The sequence below is a fragment of the Cheilinus undulatus genome, linkage group 15, assembly GCF_018320785.1.
Source record: "Cheilinus undulatus linkage group 15, ASM1832078v1, whole genome shotgun sequence".
Taxonomy (NCBI): Eukaryota; Metazoa; Chordata; class Actinopteri; order Labriformes; family Labridae; genus Cheilinus; species Cheilinus undulatus.
Genome location: NC_054879.1, coordinates 24,734,718 through 24,752,244, shown reverse-complemented (window position 1 = coordinate 24,752,244; position 17,527 = coordinate 24,734,718). Strand labels below are relative to the sequence as shown.

General features: G+C 39.1%; 1 protein-coding gene across 1 annotated transcript in view; it reads right to left on the bottom strand.

Annotated features, from left to right (window-relative positions):
• Positions 1–1,203: 1,203 nt before the first annotated feature.
• The window catches only part of itgb5 (integrin, beta 5), an 84,544-nt gene continuing 68,220 nt past the window's right edge, over positions 1,204–17,527 (bottom strand). Inside the window, exons 12-16 of the mRNA XM_041806225.1 lie at positions 17,302–17,524; positions 14,750–14,850; positions 9,206–9,325; positions 8,462–8,628; positions 1,204–6,381 (exon numbers count right to left, since the gene is read on the bottom strand). Of these exons, the coding sequence (XP_041662159.1) occupies positions 6,286–6,381; positions 8,462–8,628; positions 9,206–9,325; positions 14,750–14,850; positions 17,302–17,524 (707 nt within the window). The 3' untranslated portion in view covers positions 1,204–6,285. The remainder of the gene's footprint in view (positions 6,382–8,461; positions 8,629–9,205; positions 9,326–14,749; positions 14,851–17,301; positions 17,525–17,527) is intronic.

Here is a 17,527-nt window from a genome sequence, read left to right as displayed (position 1 = left end):
AACCACAGAGGCATGATGGGAAACCCCCGCAGAGAAGACAAGAGACGGCTAAGCTGCTTCATGAGAAAAAAACATCAGTCTGAGCGAACAAAATATTTACATTACAAAGAGGCTGAAGATCCCTTTACCTCGTTTAGATGTGGAGAAACTTGAATATGCTGCTTGTGTTTGCCTAATGCTAAATAAAAGGACATTTGAAGCAGACTTAAGTTTTGCTGCAAGTCTTTGCTCTTGTCGGACCAGTTGCAAAGCAAATAAAAGCAAACCTTAAAAGGACAATCCTTTCTAACTTATTCAAATAACTTTGCTGTATTCTAGATATGTGTACATACATGTTAGTATTCACCCTTATGTCAACTTTTAAGTATATGCAATGCATACTTACCTTAATAGGAGACTGCTGACTTTCCTTTGAATTCCACTGCAATGTGAAGCTGAAACTTAATTTCCCAGCTGAAAACTGGGATATTATGGACTTGAACACAATATCCCAGTACATCCCATTCATATGCATTTATACGTCACAGATGAAGTAGTGGGAGCAAACAGACAAACTGGGGTTGAAGGACTCATCAGACATATTTAAAACAAATATCTAGTGTTTGCATTTGCCAGACATTTTGCTTAAAATTTTAAAATTACTTAAGTTTTTATCATTTCCACTGAAAGTAATGTTCATGTAAAAAAGATGTTTCCTATTGTTGATGCAACAATTTATATATTTATTCTCAAATTATCCAGTGCTTCCAGTATATTTTTAATTTATTTTATGCGTGTTTTGTCAAATATAAGGGTTGAAAATTGTGCATTATTGTAGTACGGATGCACATGATTAAATTTCACTCTTTATACATTTACAGTAATCCTTCCAGTAAACACCCTGATGGTTTAAATGACCGAGCATTAAATCAATTTGAAGTAAGTAGTCAAATGGGTAATTAAAGGGTCATTTCATAAAAGTTTAAATCCATCATGCTTATATTTAAGAGGGTGTGCTCAGCGAGGTGTTAATTACAGCATCAGAGACACTCCAGTCTAACATCAAACCGGTATGAACGCAGTCAAAGCAGCAAACAGATGTTTTACTCACCTTTGAAGTGTTTGGATATGAGTGTTTAGATACAGGCAGAGTTACTGTACGCGTGAGGTTAAAATTAGACACCCCCTCTCTGAAAATACGAGTGGAACAAATAAAACAGAGGCTGATTTTTGACAGAAGCAGATTTATTGTGCAGTTTTACATAAACATGATGTGGAGAGAGCCATGTGAAAATGTTCACGACTGTACAGAAAAGATTTATATTGGAGCTCAGGGAGGGGTGGGTGGGTGAGTTTTAGTAAACTGTGCCAAGACTCACAGCCAAAAGAGTCCACAACATGTCATTTGGCACCGAAATAACCCATGCTATTTTATTTACACTCTTTTTCATTCAAACGCACTCTTTAACACACAATCACTGCGATTCTTACTGCAAGAACGTCACTGTTAAAAGATTCAGAGTAGGGCTGGGCAATAATCTGGGTTTTTAAGATAAATCTATATTGATACTTTTCATGTTGATGTTGACTGAAAACCAAAAATAAATACCAGCTCTCATGCTTGTAAAAAGTTGGTTCATGCTAAGAACCACTAACAGTTATATGCTGATTGATATCTGTTTGATACAACGGCATAAAAAATAGAAGTCTTAGACACCCACTGTTGGGCAATTTATTGATTTAATTACCAAATAATGCAGGTAAACTCCTGCACACTGTCTAATTTGTACAAATATGCTGGCAACATTTTAAAAAGAGGGTGGCTGCTGTTGTTTTTGTGCAATTTAGACAGTAATCTCCCTCATACGGTTAAAAAAAAACCCTGGTGTTTAAATTCATGCCCGTTGCTATTTCTCCATGAGTTCTTCCCAACCATGGCTCTAGGGCAGCCTCTTTTTGGAGGTCTTCCAGGCTCACTCAGCTGTAAGGAGACTTTGGGTTGACTCAGAATCTGCTGGAAGGATTATACATCCTCGAATCCCCCTGAAGGAGTTGTTGAGTATTGACAGGGAGAGGAATGTCTATGTTAACTTGCTACCCTAAGCCTAACCACAGATGAGCAGGAGAAAATGGATAAACTTGCATCCATCCATCCATCCATCCTTCGCTTTTCTTCTGGATAAGGTCTCGCTGTCAGAAGGCTAATCAAGTTAACCCACACATCTCTCTCACCAGCAATACGTCCCAGCTCTTTCAAGGGAATCTTGAGGATATATGAGCCTTCCAGCGTATTCTGAGTCTACCCCAAGGTCTCCTCTCATTTGGGCGAGCCTGGAAGACCTCAGAAGGGAGACAGCTTTTAAATACAGGAAGCCTTTAAAGACAGGGTTGGGAGTTCAGACATCGAGAGGGTGCAATAGTTTCCAGCTCCTCTTGGGCAGTTCTGAGTCAATCCCAGGCGAGATGGGACATGGAAACCTTTTCAGCAAGTTCTCGGTCTACCCCAAGGTCTCCTCCTGGTTGAACTTCCCTGGAAGACCTCCACAGGGAGGCACCCAGGAGGCATCCTGATCAGATATCCAAAAAGATACGCTAAAGACATCCAAGTTTTTGTCGAACCAGCCCGACAGAAGTTAAAAATAGCCCATGTTCCTTTAATCTGAGTAGTCATTGAATAGTTTAGGATTTTTTATGATTTTTTCACTTTAACAGCTAGTGCTCATACCAATGGCTGAACAAGTCACCAAACTCCTCACATCCTCCGTGCTCCTTTTGAAAAAAAAAAAAAGAATAAAAAAAACACAATTCTTAGCTCTTACAGAAGACAAACTTTACATGACTAAGTTATTTGTGTGCAATTTTTGACTACTAATTCAAAAAAATTTTTCTGCTTATCTGGGCTGTCATGGTGGCAGCAGGCAAAGCCATATCCCCAGACAATCCTCTCCCCAGCATTTTTCAAAACCTCCAAGAGATTCCAAGGCATTCCCAGTCCCTTTTTTTGATAACTAAAAATGAAAAATAGATCATTTGGTGTCTAGGACTACTTTTCTTGTTGCTGTGGTATCAAACTGGTTTTAAATGTGGTTTGATTTATACCAGAGTCATATGGTAGTCTATCACTCTGGTATTATGAAAACTCTACGACAAATCCAGATATTTATGTGTGATGTCACGATTAAGCTAATAAAGATCGACGTATGGTTTTCCGTGCATATTGCCCAGCCCTTCCACCAAGCTCCCTTTTTCTCTCTGACAGCTCAGACTCCGCCTCTTCCTGTGGGAACGTTATAGATTTACAACTCTGGACGCCATCCTTTGAGGTTTCTCAGAGTTTCCACCCTCTCCTGGTGCCGGAGGGGTGGACACGCCGCATCTCAGAGACTTTAGAAAGTAGCAGCAAGTCAGAGTGTGAGCACAAACCCACAAAAACTCTCAGATTTGCATGTTTGTTTAATCAGAGGTGATGTAGCTGCTGTCTGACTGAAGGATGAAGCAAAAATATCTCTACCAGGACTTGTACTGGGTTGTTGTGACCTACGGGCTGGTGCTATTCTACATTTTTCTTCTTGAAATAACAAAATGACCCAAACTAATTGTTGCTTTTATAAAAGGTCTGTTGCATCTTCTTCTTCAGTGCTGTAGATCTCACTTAGACTATAAGACGCATCAATATTTCTCTGAAACCACAGAACTAGGGCTGCTGCATATTATGAGAATGGATGTGTAATTTTACAATAATCAAGACAGACAATTACTGTTGTTTTCTGTTGTAACTTTGTCTTACAACAGGCACAGCAAGGCAGTAGCTACAGGTGGGGTTAAGTTGTACTGGGAGAGGGTATCAATGGCAGCCACCAGCGTAGTTGATAGATCAGACATAGGTATAGAATAGCCTTTTGAGAATTTCTGCCCTTCCTTAAAAAATTGTATGGGAGGATTCCCAGGTTAATGAGAAATATATCCATACAATGACTGTATGAAACAGTCTATCTGACGTGTCAGGTAAGGTTGAGAGACGACTTACTCTACCAACTGATCCACTGCTACCTTTGACTGTACGGTTGTGTGCCTTGTTTACCCAAAAGTGCTGGCTGTTGTACTCAATGTGAAAACAGTCTGACAGTAGTAAACAATAGTCCATGTTTCTGTTATTTGACTTCATCTTGCTGTATTTGCTTTCTGTTATTTCTCGCTATGATACCTTGTGTTTTTACCCTCTGCTGAAAACAGTCCTTCACAAACAGCTTTTGTGCTCCTTTTATAAATGGTTTAGCCCTTATAAATGAATAACTTTACATTTTTGACACATTCTAAATATTTACAGCCAATAAAACAAAACCCTCATGCTTTATTATGACCTGTACTTGCATTATGCCCTCCTTCTGCTCATATAGTTATGTACAAAAGTTTTAGGCATATAGGGCAGCCAGAGCGAACTTTGACACATGCCAACACACGTGTTGCTTGGCAGCCAAGGTCAGGCCCCGTTTAATCCATTTTTGCCAGTTTAAACCAATTTTTCCTACTTTTTAATCTATATCACCACCTTTTCTGGCAATTTCTGCTCCTTTTAAGCCAATATTGCCACTACTGACCCCTTTTCTGCCTTTTATGCCAATTTTTTCCACTTTACCCCTATTTTATTTTACCATTTTTTAAAGCTTTGTTTTAAAAAAGGGATTTACATTTACATAAGAGTGACTCATGCCCTCCCCCCCCCATTTGGCTGGGCCTCGGAAAGCTCTTCCCTTTATCCACCCTTATGGACGGCCTTGTCTGCACAAGATTATTCTTGAATGATCGTGGCTGTGTTTGACCACTTTCAGGTACGGTGGGGTTCCCGATCTCTGCCACCTTTATTTTGGGGGTCGCATGCTGAAAAGTTTGAGAACCCCTGCCCTGGGTGATGCTTACTCCCCACATCCACCCTTTACTGTGCCCTAAAGATGTGGACTTTATTTGTTCAATAGATTATTTTCTGATGTCCCTAGTGATATCCAAGAAAATCCAGAGCACTGGTTGGGTTGTGTCAACCCTCGCTCCCACCCAATGGGGCCCTCAGCCAGCTTACTCTCCACATCTACACATTATTTCAACCTCAACTTCTGGCCCAAGTGTGCCTTAAAGTTCTGCACAGTACTGTATTTATATATAATTTTCTCCTGTTCAGACAGTTTTCAACTGTTTAAAAAAATGTTGGTTTAAGCACCATGGGTTTATTTAGTAAACACCAAAGATGGCTGCTGGTTAGAGTTAAACTCTCTGGATGCATATGTGGCTGCTAAATTATATCTTCCAAACGCCTGTTAAGCTGTATGAATTTGACGTTTGCAGCCCTGGATAGCGTCCCTTTTAATCTGAGACATTCTCATTTAAAAATCTGACAATGTTAGGTTTAAATGTTTGTGGCTTCAGTGGAACAAATGAGTTTGGGTCTTCATGCCGCTAACACTGGGGGAGAAGTCTGCAAATATTGAGACTTCTAAATTGTTGGTTTCTCATGGGAATTGTTACCAAGACATCAAAAAACAAACCCAGAGTAACACCAGCCTTTAACTTTGTGGGTTCAGAGGCTTATTCAGACCCTGTGACTCAGACGAAGAGAAACGAGTGCAATCAGAGCAAACAACAACGCACAAACATACACTCAAAGAAGAAAATTTAAACCTTTACATCACTTAATATTCTCTGTGCAAAATGAAGGTAAGAAGTCTATTGCTTAGTAAATGTTAGTAGTACCACAGCGCTGCATTGCAACCTTTACAAAAATGTGCTTTAAATCATTTGAAATGATCTGACGTGGAGTGAATTCATGTTCAGAGCCTCTGGGTGCATAGTTCTTACTAAAAAAAGGCATTTTTAGTGTTTATAAAAATATACAAATATAAGCCAAAGTCCTGCCTGCTCTGTACAAAGAGTGAGTGTTGCTTTAATGTGGCTGGTGTTAGGTGTTTTTTTTCCTCATGAGAGAATTTATTTATCTTGTGTGACTGCAGACAAACTCACCACTAACTTTACTCTCTCTTTTATCTCTCTAAACACCAGCGAGGAGTTCATTCTTTGTCGCTCCTCACAGTCTCATCACGTCTCTGTGGTCGACTTCTATCTCTGGAAAGATTTTTTAAAAAGGCCACAGACTCCTTGCTCTCTCAAAGTCTGGTTCATTTCTATTTTATCAGCAGTGACCCATGCAGAGGGATGAGTGATCAGTCCGCCCTCCGCCTTGTGTGCCCCCCTCCCTTCCCCCCCTCCTCCAGGGATCTGTTCAGATGGACCGGTCCTGCCGCGCCCCATACTGAGGGATCAGTGGACCCCTCCATTGTACGACTTGCCGTACATGTTGAAGTCTGTTTCCACAAAGTGGGTAGAGACGGGCTGTTTGTACAGAGGGTTGGAGGCCTGAGGGATAAAAAGAGAAAGTTACACCGATGACACCTTTTAACATCATCTAAGGATGATAATGAGGAGGATAACACCTCAGCTTTGTAGGCATAGTATAATTATGCATTGTGATAGAACTTTAAAGGAACTAAAAAAGGTCTATAAAACCTCCATAATTTATTTTTCTGTACCAAAGAGCTTTGATAGCTTTGTCCTTTCAACTGTAAAATTCCACTGGCAGGGGGATCGAAACTAGATTAATCTAGCCTAAATTTCTGACAAAAAAGCACACCTAATAGTACTCCAGTTAGGCACAGAAACTATCCCTTGTATACAATCTGCCATCCTTACTTCTTTCCTAATCTTTGACATTTGCTGCATATCTTCCTCGATTCCCTCCTCTAAATATGTCTCCTCGCCCATTACTGTCCTATCAATCAAGAACCAAAACATTTTTAAAAAAGAAAACACAGCTTCAGCCATAGAAACATTGCATTCAAAATAAAAAGCTAAGCAGTAGATCCTCATCATCAGTAGATCTTTGTGAAGCGTAAAGTTTGCTGTAAAACATCAGTTTCTGCAGTCATGACACCATAAAGCCTCTATTTTCCCCAGCGTATCTTCCTGGATGAGTCGAGATAGGAAGATGTTAATATGGACAAATATGCATGCTATGTAGTGGTGACATCCCCATCAGGTCTCAGTGAAAAGATGTCATAAAACTTTGCACCCCTTTTTAGACTATCATGCAAAGTTGACGCCGACACTCTAGATCAGTACCCCTTCTTCCTGTCGTCTTCACTCTTTCTTGTAGATAGATTACGTTTAATTTACCTTTATTTATTCATCCTGCTGTCAGTACAAATAGTGGCATTTCATGTGCAAAATAGTCAAGAAATGTATAATACGATATCAGAGGGAAGCACACATTAAAGCTCTACAGTGTTACTGTATTTATTTTTCTGTTTAACTTTCTTTTATGGTTATGATTATTGCTCTGCATGGTTCCAGTGAAAACTCAATAGAAGCAGTTTATAAAAGGCTTGATTAAAGTTTTTTTTTTTTTTTTTTATCAAATGTAAAAAAGTCCTACAATAAGTCCTAAAAATATTATCAGTAGGTATACTGCAACTTGATTATATTTAATCCCAACACAGATATCAGACATTTAAATCTAGCATGGTGTTTTTTGATTCCTTCTTTCGGGAAAACTTAATTGAAGACATTTTTAACAGCCCCCCAGCTTGCCAGATCAGGTTTATGGTAAGATACTAGTATAAGGTAAGAAAGATCTTCAGTGACATTGCATTGCCTGAGTAGAGTGCAGCAAAATTGAATGATTGACCCTGATAATGCTGGTGGAAAAAACAAAACAAAGTTTAGATGGATAGATAAAACACCAAACTAAGAAAAGATAAAGCAACAAACAAAAACATAAAAAACAGCTGTAAGTAGCTGCAAATATGCATGCTGCCATGTTACAGGTCCTGAGTTAGTCTTAAAATTTGTCCCTAATTCTAACTTTTACCCTCACAGATCCTGAGCACCCCTTTGCCTCTTGAAACAGAGTTAAGAGAGGTTGTGGTGAAGCCTCCCTTAGTGAAATGGGATGAGAAGTCATAGTCAGCACATCTCTCCTATGAGCAATTTTTAAAATGCCTGTTCAATCAAAATGACCATAATGTGTTGAAATAACACTCTCCTAATAAATCACAAGTCTTATTTACAAAGGAGTAGGGGCAAGGGTTTAAAACTTGGTTTAGTGATAACCACCAAACAGAGGCTAAAGTAAAAGTCCTTACTGGCTCTCTTTTGGCTTTGAAGCAGGAAGTGATAGTGTTTTTAGTTGGCATTTCAAGGTCAAGATAAATGACACCAGAATGACTGCTTTCAATATTCATAAAAAGAAGACGTGATTTATTTTTATAGGAGTTTCGGTGGCTGTAATTTGTGATGTTTAACTGCATTTTGCTGTGAACTTAATAGTTTTATGATGCTTGTTTCTGGTATAAACAAGATTGGTGGTTTTTGATGCAGTAAGATGCTTCATAGTGAGGATTTTAACTGCTGATCTGCATCATTCTTGGATCTGTCTTACCATCTCGTATCGAGCTCGTGATCGTGCGCTCTGGAAGCGTGCAAACTCTCGCCGGTCATGGATGGTGATGACCAACTTCCACACAGCGAGCAGGATGACTCCGACCAGCAGGATGCTGCCGACCACCGCTAACAGCACCATCATGGCATCAGGACCGCCACCGCACTCTAATATAGGAGAAGAAAGACATCACATAGACATCTATGTTTTTTAACACTTAAAAAACATGCAATGCTCTTTTTAAGTGCTTTTGAATGTTTCCTTTTCATGTATTTTAAGGGATAGGAAATGAAAATTAAATTGAGCCTTTACTTTTATTTCTGGCACATTTATTTTAAACACAGGCTTATTTAAGTGATGCAAATTGTCCCTTGCTTGTTGGACAAACAGTAAAGGTCTAGCATTCATATTTTGACAGAGATCTACATTCAGAAACTCAAAAGTGCACTTTTGTAATTAGAAAGTAATTATTTCTTGCCCCTAAAATTGATTCAGGTAGGAAACTGAAAAAATAAACTCTAAATGATTGATCGAGATTATGTCAGATTAAATAAATTTTGACTTCTGTCCACCATTTCTAATGTTTCAACTACATTATCGAGTGTTATATTTCCTGCCTTTCATTTTTTTGATTATGTCATTTTTATGTCTGTCTGCTGTTTGTATAAGTCTTCCTTTTTATACATATCTGAAACACTTCTTGATAGAAAGAAAGAAACCATAATACCATTGTTTATAACTGACCTGGCTCTTTGAGAGCAGTGAGGATGGACCGGCCACTGGCGTGCTCAGAATACGTGAACTTCATCACACAATCGCTGTCCGTCTTGTAGAGACAAAGCACAGCGTTGGTGTCATCCGTTCCTAAAAAGAGGAAATAAAGAGAGAAACAACAAGTTAAGATCATTTACAGATGAAAAGCAATGAGAATTTTGTTTCTGGGTCACCATTATAACCCTTTGTCATTTAAAATCATCTTGATTTTTATTAAACAGTAAACTGATGTTTCTGTTTCATGGATGAATTTCAACTAATGAGGGGGAAAAGCTGCTAAAAGTGCTAGCTTGTGCTACCTGCAGAGGAAACGGGAGGCGTCTGGCTGAAGATCTCCATTGTCAGGCTCCTTCTCAAGGCCTCAAGTGAAACTTATTAGCCTGGGAATCTTTTGTGTTGCCTACCCAATCGTAACTCTAGTAGAGTATTTTTTATTCATAATTAAATGTTCTCAGGCATCAACTGGAGTAGGCTTCCCAAGAGGCCTGACAGCCAAGGTCTGTAGCCAGACTTTCCTGGAGCATTCTGGGATAGGGAAGTGATTCATTAAAGTTGTCAACAAAAGTTGATATAAACCAAGTATATCATCTCACACCCTCACTATCTTTGTTGAGAGCTTCACATGCAGGTCAGTCCTTAGACGCTATGAAGACAACACATAGCAAAATGTTGTCAGCTGATGAAACACCATTTTGTCCTAAATCTTCTAAATTAGTGGTTTTCAACCTTTGTGGCACAAGGCACACAAGCTAAAATCTCAAGGCACACCATATTCATATTCATGCAAAATATCCCCTTTAACACATGTTTACAGTATTTTTGTTTTTTTAAATTGTTGTTATGATAATGCACTAAACTGTACAGTATCCCTACTTGCCAATGTTTGTTATTGTTTTGATTGAGAGCCATAATTTACTGTGCATTTAAGAAGACACTGTTGTGTTATAAAATGAGTAAGACAGGAAAGGTGATGAAAAACAAAAGGGAAGTTTTACCCTGTTGGGAAATGACGTGGTCTAAATGTGTCCACAGTGAAATCACAACTTCTTTAGGGGAAATAAACTCCTGTCTGACAACATCTATCTCTGCTGGATTGTTCCTGTATCCCTATTTATGACTGGTAATTTAAGGAGATATTATTATGCTATAAAAACAGTAAGTAGGGAATGATGATGTCAAATAAAAGGGAAGTCTGACTCTGTGGGGAAAAACATAGCCTAAATTTCTTCACGGTGAAATAATATCATGATTGCCAAAAAAAAAAAAAAAATTCCACATTCCTTGATGTAGACACCAATATTCTGCATGCTTGAGTTTTCAGTCAATCAAACCCAAACAGACTCAGGAGGGAGGGTGAGGTCACACCATCCCGTCCCCCTCCTCTCCTCTGCAGCCCCGCCTCCTCTTGCTCTGTTTCATGCTCAAACTATCTGGAATGTACATGTGGAGTCCATTAAGGCCAGTCAGATGGCTGAACTTGCAGAGAATGCTCCGAAAGACGTCAGATCTGGGTCGGGCCATGCAGGGCCAATATGGAGCGCTCTCATAATCATCCATATTAACGAACACACCACTGTCAGTCTGCAGAGCTCTTCTGAGCACCACCAGGCTGCACCACAGTCCTATAAAGGCCATAAATCAGAGAGTGTGCTCTTATTAATACATTCCTAAAACATCTCTGGACTTTTTCCCTCCAGGCTGTGAAGATAAACGCTCAGATGATGGATTTAGTTAGAGCTCAAACTCCACATTTAGCCCTTTAACTGACACATAAAAGAGGCCAACTCTTTTCTGGAGGTATGTGTTTGTTTAGTGGGTGGATTCTCTCACAAAGAGGGGTTTTATACATGAATGGACTGAGATCTTTGAACCTTAGAGGAGGTGTAGCCGGTCAATGACTCCTGCTGTTTGGAGGTGAAGGTGTGAGAGGCCCCGACTAACACCTGCTACTTCATAACACAAAGATCAAGACACCAAAGACCAGATCTCTGGGTGAGAAGTCATGACTGATCACAGCAGAAGAATGTGAGAAAGGCAAGGCTGCAACTGCAGAGATTTAACAGCAACACAAACAAGAACAAATTAGCTGTTTTTAAACTGTTCCCTGAATAGTCCAGTTGTTGTTTTGATACATAAAAAATATCAAAGTAGAAATCCTCAAATATCTTGGACAATTTCCTAATTTTGGAAGTTACTCAAAATGAGGACCAAATAGTTTGATAGTTTCGTATACAGTATGATGTAAACTAAATGGACAAAAGTGTCCCACCGCATGACCATTACACCAATTTAGGGCTCATCATTACCATTGCATGTGCACAGAGAGAAAAGTCCACTGGCTGTGAGCTCTCCAGTAAGTTCACCAATTGAGTTGCGTCATCTCATCAAAACTTACACCTTTGTTTTAATATGTAATTCTGATACATGCCATCAATGAGCCTACACACACACACACACACACACACACACAGATTTAGTTTCATATTGACTGAAACTAGGGCTGCAGGATTTTAGATTTTTGCCAAATATGCAGATAATTATGATATCAACTGATGTTAAGATGATGCATGCTTATATCAAAATTATCACCAAGTTATCCATTTGAGTGTGAATTGTAGGGTTTTGGAAATTTATCCCAAAAGCTGTTAAATATTTTACTCAGAACAAGAAATGTAATCTAGATGAAGGTGGAAAATTTATTTTATGAAGGTGTGCACTAAATGTCATCACAATCCCTCTGTTAGTGAGATATTTTGATTTGAATCAGTCTCGGCTGGACCAGCATTTCAACACAATTGTAGCTAAAAATAAACATTAAACAGCTGATGACAATCCATCATGTAATATTTACAACACTCATTAGGCTGGAATGAGAATACTGGACTCATTAGTCAATATGTTTTCGTGTTTCCAAACAGTGAAAGGCAATTTAAGGACTTCATGATGGTTTGGCTCCCTCAATGTGTGACTAAACCGAAACTACAGAGCAGGAAGTGAGAATTTGAATGCACCACAACCTGTTGTGGAAGCGGGGGCAGGACACGTGAAACACACAAAAGGAGGTCATGGACTAAAAAAGACACAATATCTGGTTGTGCAGCATCAATACCAGAGTGTTCTTCTATCTAGCAGCCACTAATAAATGTTTATATTACAAAATTCTGTTATAGTTACTGCAGCTCAGTGTTTACTTTCAGAGTGACTGTGGAATTTGCTGCTCTGTGTGATGAATTATTTCAGATTTTGGTGCTAGATACGACGCTCATAAATGACTTCACAAACATATGAGAGTAATTTGAGATTCAGTGTCATACTCAGTGATACTTTGTCTCATTCTTAAAAAAGGATTCACAGATAATTCATGACAATTTTGATTATTGGCTGGCTGGATGTAACATCAGAGTGACAAATACTAAAAAGAAAAAAACTCATTCTCAGTGATATTCTCAGGTTTACATGTTAATTCAGCATAACCAGACTATTTCCTCTATGCTTCTACTGCTCAACATCTCCTTGAACAAGCAGATATCTGGTGTGAGAGCGTGTAAAATGTAGACATGCTGAGTGAGAAAACAAGGGTTGTTTACATTGAAAAAAAAAATGCTTTTAATTTTGGTTTTTGCAGATATATTTTAGAGTCACATGATCCTGGTGGCATGCAAATGTCAGATGGGGAGGCAGGAGGTGAAGAATAGGGTTGGGTATCGTTTGGCAGGTCTCTCCTTCAATTAAGGCCATCACTCATGGATGACCTCTCCCTCCCTCCACTACGAATATAAACACATAATAATCCATCCAGATCATCAAAAAGTTATTTCTCTGAAAGAGAATCAAAATGATCGGTAAAATAAATACTACTTTTGCACTATCAGAGCAGTATGCTCTAGGCTGCTCACGTGAATCAATGAAAACACTGAAGATGAAGCAGGAATAAAAGTCGTCTCTGTACTGCAGGCTTAGATAATTCTGACAGATCTTTAAAAGATGCTAATTGGGCATGTGATACAAAAAATAAAGTCACGACTTCTCAAGGCAAAGAGTCAACCAAAATTCATGTACTGGCCCTGCGTAACAGAACTCATAAAGTAAGGAAAATAACAAAGGCATGAATCATGTTAAGCCCAAGGTCATTTGTGCCTTTTATTTCGACTTGTGGGAGCAGTGCTGGAATGGAGCAATACTGAAATGCAGCACCAAAATCTTTGTTTTGATTTGGATTGGTAGGTGTCAGACATGCTGGCACCAGTGCCATGTTGGTACAAGATTTCAGTTCTCATCCCTAGTGAAGAACACTGATTTGGAATCAGTGGGAATGGACTAAAGTTAGTATGTTAAACCTCTTAAAGGACCTGTACGCTGTAATTATCATCAAAAAGTTTCTGCATACATTGAGTACGATCCCAACACTTTACCAAAAAGTGATTTTTACCACAGGTTTACTGGTTTACCAGGCGTGGAAGTGATCTATATCGCAAATAACTTCGTTCTGCAGACCTCCTACTACAGATGACGATGAAGGGATACAAGAGTTTAGAGGAGTCTTGGACTAAGCTTAGAGGCTAGCTGAGCCCCTTTGACAGCTTTTCTCCCTTGTTTTGTCATAAATGCGGTTTTCATGGAAATGCTGAGTTACTACTCATCAAATTAACCTTGTGGCGTAAGCGACCAAATGTTGATGTGTTGTTAATGGTAAAAAACGAAGAGCCTTTAGCAAGCCATAAAGCAGCTCTAATAACTGAGCTGAGCCAAATGATCGAGATCGCAACGAGTGAGGCTTGACGGACTTCAGCTGTGAAATCCCCGGCAAGATCAGGTTTAAACCATGAAAAACTACTGAACCAAACAGACCCACTAGTAGGAAACGAAACATATGTCAGCGTTAACTGTCACCACCTCTCAAGATCCTACATGGAGGTTTCTAATCCATATCTGCCCATTTTTTTATGTGAGCTTTTAAACTTTTATATACCTGAATGTGTCCCTACGTTCAGGACACAAAAGTCAGTTGTTTTCATGACATTAAAACAGCTGTCCCAGCATAAACAACACAAAAAAAAGTTGGCATTTTGAAAGCATTATCTCTATGCCAGAATCACTCCCTGCCCCTTATTTTGAGTTTTGTCTTCTGTAAACAACCTACTGTAAAAGCTCTTATTGTAAAAATTGATAAAACTGATTTACTGTGCAGCCCTGATAAAAATAAAATGCTACTTTTGACAGTTTTACTGTTGTAATATACATTAAGCTTACACTGTTTCCTCCATCAACAGTCTGTAAATATGTTGTTTTTATATATAATAAGACTGTTCTTAGAATTAAATTTTCCCACAGAGGTGTAAAAGTAAAATATTACTCTGAACTTTCACTCCTCAGTAACAAGAAAAAAGGTAAAATAAAAAGAGACAGTGAGGAAGGAATGTCAGTGAAAAGTGAAACTGCTGCAGAAGACACAGATGTGAATGCTTTGCTCTTTCAGCCAGTTGGTCAGTAGGTCTGCAGCTCGTGTTTACTCACTGAGGGTCTCCACTGTGACGATTTCATCCTTGCACAGGCGCTGGCAGGTCTGGTTGTCTGCGAGGCGTCCTGAGTTGAAGAGTCGACATTCGATACATTCCCTGGGGCAGAGGAGACAAACATCAACAAAAAGGCCAAAACAACCAGCTTAAAAATCTTTTTAAAAGCTTCTTCTGTCTTTAATCATTAACTAGAAAACACAAAGGAGGACAGATGAGCATGAGGCCCTGCACAGTCTTCTAAATGTGATAAACAAATGTTGTTTATTTTGTATTGCTTAACCCTGGCTGTTAAAAACCACCCCACTGAGCTTCCTTAAACAATGAAGTTTCTCTGCAAGAAACTCTGAGCTCATGAACATTGGATGAACCGAGCAGCAAACTAAACAAACAGCAGCCAGTAATTCAAGTTAACTCACCCAATTCAGTCACTGCAGGCTGCTGTGACATTTTACACATGGACCAAGTTTGTAAAATATCCACATTTGAACTTCATTACTTTGTTTTTCAGACAATGACAAGAGGATCTCCGAATTTATGCCACCACAGATTCAAAGTGACACTCGTCTTATGTTTGGATTTTTATAACCCTAGTTTCCCTTTTTCTAGACACATCAGCTAGAATAACTGCTTTTGATAAAAATACAAGCTGTGCTGATCTGATCCTGGTATTAGTTAATGGTCTGATACTGACTCACGTACCTAGCTCTGGTATTGTGACAATGGGGCGATCCTTGAGGCATACAGTACCATGCAGCTCAGAGGATGAAATGGGCACTTGCTTCATGAATACAATGGTTTTTAAAGAGACAGATGTTTTTACTCGCTGACTACAACTTGCAGTCTTACATAAGGTGAGTCATAACAGTCTATTTGTTGACTAGATTCTAATGAGTTCCACAGTGGGTTTAGAAAGATGTAGACAATCTGCAGAACTAGAAAAATAAGTTCTGTTGTTAAAATGATGCCATATATTGGGGCACAGTTGTGCACTAGAGTGGGCAGAGACCACCTGTCCAAGTAGACTTGGATCTGGTGCTCGAGTGCAGTACATTTGCATTCACACTGACCAAACAGAGGTGGACTTTGGGCCCAAGAGGACTCAGAAAAATGCCCATGCTCCTAATATGAATTCCCAAAAATGGATGTAAAAGTGTTTTTTTGGTTGCCCTTTATATTTTTTTGGCTTGCTTCTTCTTCTACAAAATTTAACTGATTCCAAACATTCGAAATTCACAACATTCAGCCAAGTTTGGGCATGATTGGAGCGACTTTTCTTAGACATATCATTCCAACTTTCAGAGATATTCTGCCATTTCCAAAAAAGTTGGGAAAACTAGATTGAATGGATAGAATGTTCTTTCTAACACATTTTACCCTCATTAAAGTCCTTAATACTCATTCCTATACCAACTTAGAGACTTCATTCCTCCTTTAGAGTATTCCCAAGATATTACACTACTTCAGTATGGCTCAGCTTTGTCAGATCAGTCAGCATTTTTCCCCGCAACCCCGACCACAAAGTCAATTCACATTTTTCCGCTCTTTAAACCATTTCGCATTCACTTCAACGGTATATAATGTTCAGATGATAGAGTGGAGAGGCTAATGTGAGTTACCAGAAACCTGCATGAACAAAGTGCGACTTAACCACAAATCTAACACCACATAACTATATAAAAAATAAATCAGAATGTAGGTAGTTTTACCTGAATGTCAGTAGTTTTAGCTGATTCTTACCAACATGTGTTCATGGGTGCTTTAAAAATGTCCTTCCTGTAAGTTCTATCTCATCTTGTGTTATGTGTTTGACATCAAAAGTACTCCTTATTTTTTAAGTTAAACATAAACCATCCAGAGGAAAAACTGGAGAAATATTTAAAAAAAAAAAACAGAAATCCACCTCTTATGGGGGATCTTAAAGTATCTTAAGTTATTTTCAATCTTTTTACAATTATAATTTGAATTCTTTCAGCTGCTCTGTTTTACTTCATCCTCCTAGATCTTGTCCAGTTTGTGTTTGCAGCATGCACTGCAGACAGAGCAGTGCCAGCAGGTCTCTACACTCCTGTCTGGTCAGAAGTCAAAGGTCTCTCCAAAAAGGTCTGCAAACAGGATCCATGTGCATGTTTCAGGTCTGTTTAGAGTAGACAGCAGTTATCCTGTCCTCTCTGAACACTTTTGTCTTTACTACACGTCTGACAGACATTTACCACTGACCTCAAAGAGCCTGAGCTGCAGTCTGACTGATGAAGCTTCAAACACTTTTTTTTCTTAAGGTCACCAATGGCATGAGAGCAATCTGACGCTCTCTTCATCAAAGCTCAGATAAGTCCATGAGTGAGTGAGTTATGTGAAGGTTTGACTTTTAGTTTGAGCTGATGTGTTTGATGCTTTGACCTCTTTTCTGTCTCATCACTGAAGCAGACTCCTCAGACTGCACCTTGTTTTAATTTTCCAGCTTCTTTTTTTAAGAAAATAAACCAGTCCGCTTCCTCCTCTGAAACAAAACCAATCATAAAACAGCACATTAACATTGTTGATTGTTTCTACCTTTTAGTGCCACAGGCATCAGGACAGGTGGGACATTTCTCACAAGTATCTCCAAAAGCTCCGGGTTCAGTGCATTGACATCGTCCACATACGCAGTTTCCTCGTCCGCTGCACATCTGCCCATCATCTGAGATACACGTGGACGTCTCAGTGGAGCAGTTACAGTTGTCTCCGATGAACCCAGCATGGCATTTACACTCCCCACAGTGACATTCTCCATGACCTG